The 6,431-nt window shown below is 46.3% G+C and overlaps 2 protein-coding genes across 2 annotated transcripts; both read left to right on the forward strand.

The window, feature by feature from the left end:
- Positions 1 to 553: 553 nt before the first annotated feature.
- Positions 554 to 1,834, forward strand: LOC308304290 (26S proteasome regulatory subunit 6A-B-like; the record flags this gene model as incomplete). Its single annotated transcript, XM_080748860.1, has 1 exon — positions 554 to 1,834. The coding sequence occupies one exon, from the start codon at positions 554 to 556 to the stop codon at positions 1,832 to 1,834; it is 1,281 nt and encodes a 426-aa protein (XP_080604986.1).
- A 2,391-nt stretch (positions 1,835 to 4,225) lies between these two features.
- On the forward strand, positions 4,226 to 5,746 carry LOC308304880 (F-box only protein 7-like; the record flags this gene model as incomplete). Its single annotated transcript, XM_080749508.1, has 2 exons — positions 4,226 to 5,416; positions 5,627 to 5,746. The coding sequence occupies 2 exons, from the start codon at positions 4,226 to 4,228 to the stop codon at positions 5,744 to 5,746; spliced, it is 1,311 nt and encodes a 436-aa protein (XP_080605634.1).
- Between the last annotated feature and the right edge of the window lie 685 nt (positions 5,747 to 6,431).

Genomic DNA, 6,431 nt, shown 5'->3' on the forward strand with positions numbered 1-6,431 from the left:
TGCCGATATATTCTGTCATGCTTAAGTTCACATGAAATAACATAACACTTGGATGAACAGTCTGTGTGGTGTTTTTTGAGCGGTGCTAACCACTCCTACATCTGGCTTTGTGTGTACTGCAACATGTCATGGGCAACGATTCGCGGGACGATAATGAAATTAACTCATAAAAGGCACCGCTCACTTCACATTGCGTGTGATTTTTCAAATTATTAATACAAGCCGTCATACACACTTCCAGGCAATCTTATCATTGGTTGTGACCGAGTGTCTGCAGGTAATCTTGCAAATGACTACTAGGCCATTCAGCATCATAGGTCTTGTTTATGCTGCCAGAAGGCCAAGGATGGTTCCAGAGCCCTCGTGGGCTGGGGCTGCTATGGTGATCAATTGTCTTGATTGGCCAACCCAACCAATCAGCTTTGTGTGACGTTTGCATACCGTACCAATATAAATGGTAGCATGTTCAATCGGACTGGATTATTAGTTAGGTAGAATACACACATAGCCTCTCTAGGTGGTCAGTGTTCCCACAATTACAAAGCCAAAAATTATGTCACTTAGTGAGAAGTCTGCTTGGGACGATGTAGAGGATGGAATCGGAGAAGAGGTGTTAAAGATGTCCACGGAGGAAATTGTTCAACGTATCCCACTCCTGGACAGTGAAATAAAGCTAATGAAAAGTGAGGTTCAGAGAGTTACCCACGACCTTCAGGCAATGAAGGAGAAGATTAAAGAAAACACAGAGAAGATCAAACTGAACAAGACCCTGCCATATCTTGCGTCTAATGTCATAGAGCTGTTGGACGTGGACCCAAATGATCAGGAGGAGGATGGAGCAAACATCGACCTGGACTCTCAGAGAAAAGGAAAGTGCGCCGTGATCAAGACTTCTACTAGACAGACCTACTTCCTGCCTGTGATCGGCCTGGTTGATGCAGAGAAACTCAAGCCTGGAGATCTGGTCGGTGTCAACAAAGACTCCTACCTGATCTTGGAGACTTTGCCTAATGAGTATGACTCCAGGGTCAAGGCTATGGAGGTGGATGAACGACCCACAGAACAGTACAGCGATATAGGAGGGCTGGACAAACAGATACAGGAGCTGGTAGAAGCCATTGTTCTTCCCATGAATCACAAGGAGAAGTTTGAGAACTTAGGGATTCAGCCTCCTAAAGGGGTTTTGATGTATGGCCCCCCAGGGACAGGCAAAACTCTACTGGCCAGAGCGTGTGCTGCTCAAACTAAGGCCACATTTCTGAAGCTAGCAGGTCCCCAACTAGTCCAGATGTTTATTGGAGATGGTGCCAAGCTTGTGAGAGATGCCTTTGCCCTGGCCAAAGAAAAGGCCCCATCTATCATCTTCATAGATGAAATTGATGCTATAGGAACCAAACGCTTTGACAGCGAGAAGGCCGGTGACAGGGAGGTCCAAAGAACTATGTTGGAGCTTCTTAACCAACTGGATGGATTTCAGCCCAACATGCATGTCAAGGTGATTGCTGCCACCAATAGAGTGGATATCTTGGACCCGGCACTGCTCCGTTCTGGACGTATAGACAGAAAGATTGAATTTCCCATGCCTAATGAGGAGGCCAGGGCTCGGATTATGCAGATTCACTCACGTAAAATGAATGTTAACACCGATGTCAATTATGAGGAGCTGGCCAGCTGCACTGACGACTTCAATGCAGCACAGTGCAAAGCTGTATGTGTTGAGGCTGGCATGATAGCACTGCGTCGTGGTGGTACAGAGTTGAACCACGAGGATTACATGGAAGGCATTCTTGAAGTCCAAGCTAAAAAGAAGGCTAACTTACAGTACTATGCCTAAGATGCCAGAGGCAATGTGTATGTGCGTGTGTCCTGCCTGGGGCAACCGTGTCTTCTGAGAACAACATGGCATTGTACAGTACTAATATAGAGTATGTATTTCTGTTTAATCACAATGTTTGATCCTTTTTCTCGATCATAGTTTTTATTGAATTTTACTTAGGATTGCCACACCTGAGAGAACCCGCCGTATTTTTCCCTCTGTTGAGTTCAATGTAATTTTCCTCTTTGTTGCTGGCACAGGTGTATGAGTTTGACCATGCCTGTCCCACCTGTGCGTCCCTGATAAACAAGCAATATGTGCTCTTACGCACCCATTGAGGTAATAAACCAACAGTTACGTTTTAGGTTACAATATAGCCAGCTACAGTATGATAGATAGATAGATAGATAGATAGATAGATAGATAGATAGATAGATAGATAAGGATAGAGTGGAGGATACACTAATCAAATAAGACAGCTTATTTAGCTTATTTCATCAAAATCATTGTTTAGTCTCAAGTTTTTGCACTCAAGTCAAGTCCAAGTCCTAAACTTTTTGTTTCGAAATCCTCAACAACTCAAATGGTCATTTCATCAATAGTAATAAATACGATTCATTTAAATCACAAGTGTGTTTCAAAATGTGTATTTATTTGTTTGAACAATTTGTGTCACTACTCACTAAGTGTGACTAAACTTGAGTAGCGAATGATGACATTGCACCTTCATTCATCTTGCGGTTAAAAACAACGACAAAAAGCAATCTATATAACAATATTTACCAGTGCTATGACATTGAAAGAAAAGGAATTGGAATTGTATTTTCATATTATGGCCTAAACTGTAGCACTATTAACATTACCACATCTTAATGCATTTGTTATGCTTTATATCCCTACATAAACTGCAGATGAAACTACTCGTTATTACCCATGTATTATTACTTTAACTAGAAATACTGTTCTCACAAAAACAATGTGGGCAACATGTATGGGCACAAAGATCTCATAGGCGGAGTTTGACATTTGTTGTTGAAATGTCAACTTATCAGGTATCACACAGTCAGTCCAACTACATTGTCCACCAGACCACGTTTAGTGTACCAAATAAAACACAAATACAATTAGCTATGCCAGACTGACGTCATCATCACATAAAAGCCAATAATAATAATTGGTGACGTCACTATCAATAAGTGCGACCTTATATAAACTGTGGCGTTTCGATATCTAACTGTTTTGGTGAACTGTACTGTACAGAGGAGAGGAAGAAATGAGTCAGAGACACACAGAGAAAGCCGCGCCCACCCCGGGGCATTGTCACTGAAGGGCGTTACCTGCCAATGTTCCTGCGCTTAATCAGCCTGATTTGAGTACACGTGCGGGTGGATCTCACCAATCGTATAAAGCAGGCACACCGGGCTGTCTCTCCCTCATTCCTCCTCTCTCGTCTGTAGAGTGGGACGCAGTTCAAGCATTAAGTATATCTAACATACACTAATTTCCTCTCAAATGTAGTTGTGATGAAATGCCATATAGTAATGTTAGTCTTTCTAATTCCAGGCCGAATTGCAGTCCCACTTTCTTCCCCAACCCTGGCCTGGCATGCATGACTAGTGGCAAGATGGCATGAATATGGACCGCTCTATTCCCTGTAAAAGGAAGAACCTAAGTTGATTAAGTAAACGATTAGTTTAAGCTCTACTTAGCAGTTACTCACCTGGGCTCCCCTACCTGTGAAAAGTAAGAGTAACTTACCTGGGTACTTACCTCGGCTGTATGTGACTGAGTACTCTCAGCAGCCCTACCTATCTGAATACCTACTGTGGCCCTACCTGCTAAAGTAACAGATTACCTGCCTACCTGAATACTTACCATGGCCCTACCTGCTAAAGTATCAGATTACCTACCTGCTGAACACTTACCTTCGCCCCTGCTAAAGTACCTGATTACCTACCTGTTGAGTACCTACCTCTGCTCCACCTGCCGAAGAGTATACGAGTAACCTACCTGAGTACTCACCTGCCGTGCTTCCAGGCACTCTCCCCCGCCCTAAGAACTGCCTGCTGTTGTGCTTACCTTTAAGTTGAAGTTGAACCTTTAAGTTGGCTTTTGCTGTCTCCTTCTTTTCTAAATAAAACGCCCTGTTAGAGGCTTAAACTGTGCATTTGACTGGTGTATTGCTTCCCGTTCCCCACAAAACGTAGAGGGTGATGTCATAATATTGAGGCATACAGTAGGGCCATGAGAGCGGCCGTCTATGCCCGTAGGAGAGCATATGCCAGATGGACATAAAGGGACATGTGTCAGGTTACTATAAAAAGGGCGAAGTGGGCGCAAACCTCTAGTATATATATATTTGGGATTCAAACTGGTTTGTCAATCACAAAGTAGCAGTAGCGTGGAGGCATGAGGTTACGCATTCAGATAAACAGACACATCGGCAGAGTGGAGCTGCCAGGAGAGGAACCCACGTTGGCAGACCTCAGACTTCAGGTCCAGGAAATCCTCCTACCTTCTCTTGGACTCAGTCCAGACACAGAGTTCACTCTGTCTCTGAACGGCACAGCACCTCTGGAGGATGCAGACGTCCTCCAAACTCTGTCCTCCTGTGGGATCGTTTCCGGGGATCTAATCAGTGTGCTCCTGTCCACCGCCTCCCCTTCGGCCCAGTCTGTCAGCAGCAACACTGGCAGCAGCCGTAGCAGGAGGCTAGGGCCATGCCAGATAAACCACATGGATGGATTGGTCGCTACGCCTGCCTCCGGCATTTGCGTCTCGCATTCGACGCAAATGCGAGACGCGGGCACACCAGAGGGGGCGGCGGCAAAGGTAGTCTGCACCTGGGAGCCCGTGCTGTGCAGCGAGGCGGAGGAGGGGAAGGCTCCCCACTGCCTGGAGGTCCTGCACCACAGAGCCCAGAGCAGGACCCCCGCCGACTGCCTCATGGTGGCCGTGCATCTCCTGATGCTGGAGACAGGCTTCGTTCCTCACGGTTCCTCCGACGCAGAGCCTGGTGGGATGCTGGCGATGCCCACTGGGTGGAGGATGGCGGGCGGAGCATACAGACTGCATTACACTCATCCCCTTTGCGAGGACAGCCTGGTCATGCTCAACGCTGTGTCCATGGGGGCCAAGCTTGTCATCAACGCCACTCTGAAGATCAGGATGGCGGGTTCGACAGCAACGACGACCACAACGGTGGGAAGGCTTTCTCTGAGTCCGTCCGGCTTTGTGAGCACGGAGTGGGCGGGCCCCAGCGCAGCCGAGGCGTTTAACCACCTGCGGGCGCTGTCGCGGACATTCAAAGACCAGCTGGTGTGCCCTTTGATAGCCACGGCCAGAGACTCCATGGCTCTGCCTGCCGCGTTTGGGCTGGGCGCTCTCCCCCCGGAGGTCCTGCTCCCGATCCAGAGGCTTCTGGACGTCCACAGCCTGATGGCCCTGTCCTCCGTCAACAGGCGTTTCCGCAGTATCACAGCAGACAACCACCTGTGGAGACACATCTACCAGCGGGACTTCCACGGACGAGACGGATCGTCCAGAGACACTGACTGGAAAAATCTCTACAAGCGCGAGTACAAGTCACGCCAGGATCGCGTACATGCCCGTCAACGTTTTCGTCCACCTAACCCTAACCCTTTCTTTCCTCATCCGATAAATCCAAGCCCTTTCGTTCCTTATCCGATAAACCCAAACCCTTTCTTTCCTTATCCGATAAACCCAAACCCTTTTGTTCCTAATCCGATAAACCCAGGCCCTTTCCTTCCTCAACCAAGAAGGCATAACTCCATTGAGCTGTTCCGTCAGGTAGAGCCACCAAGAGGTGGTTTTCCTGGATCAACGTCCACATATGGATGCCGGGTCAGAAGAGGAGGTGACGTTCCTGGACACGACAAGGAAAAGAAGAGCAAATATGAAGATGTCTGACGTCGTACTACTTACTGGTGTCATGGAATTATGACATCATAGTCTGGTCACATGAAATTCTAGATCCACCCTTAATGTCTCAATGTCTATTTGATTGAATGGTTTCTCCATCTGGTAGTATGTTAAGAAGAAATGACACAGTCCTTTTATACCAGCTTCGGAGGCGTCAATTGGGTATGGCAAGGTATGGCAAGCCATACCTTGGCTGCAGGGGAAAATAAAATAAAATGTACTTCTCTTAAAATAAATCTACAGATGTCTCTATGACTATCCGCATTGAATTTGATTATTCTGTTATTAAATTACTTTAAACTAACTACAATGCAAATTAGAACATAAATGATGGCTTTCACAAGGAATTATATTCTCCACAACACTTGTATCCCTCCTATCTTGACAAATGGTTTATTCCTCTGTTCAGCAGGTCAGCACAGATGCAACATTTTATTGTTAATTAGCAGCAGCAGCCCATTTTTTTCAAGTGTGGCAGACAGTTGTTTACTTGTGCCTGGGGTAAAATAATACTAGCTACTACTTACTATCTACTTCTTACCTGTTGCTAAGGTATGGCAACATGACTGGTGTCACCAGTCATGTTGCCATGTATACTATGTAGTTTTTGCTGACGCCACTGACCAGCTTGCGCCTTGTGGACTAGCTTTGCTGAGTCCGAGAATGCTGAAGA

Source organism: Nannobrachium achirus, assembly GCF_963921795.1.
Source record: "Nannobrachium achirus genome assembly, chromosome: 19".
Classification (NCBI taxonomy): domain Eukaryota; kingdom Metazoa; phylum Chordata; class Actinopteri; order Myctophiformes; family Myctophidae; genus Nannobrachium; species Nannobrachium achirus.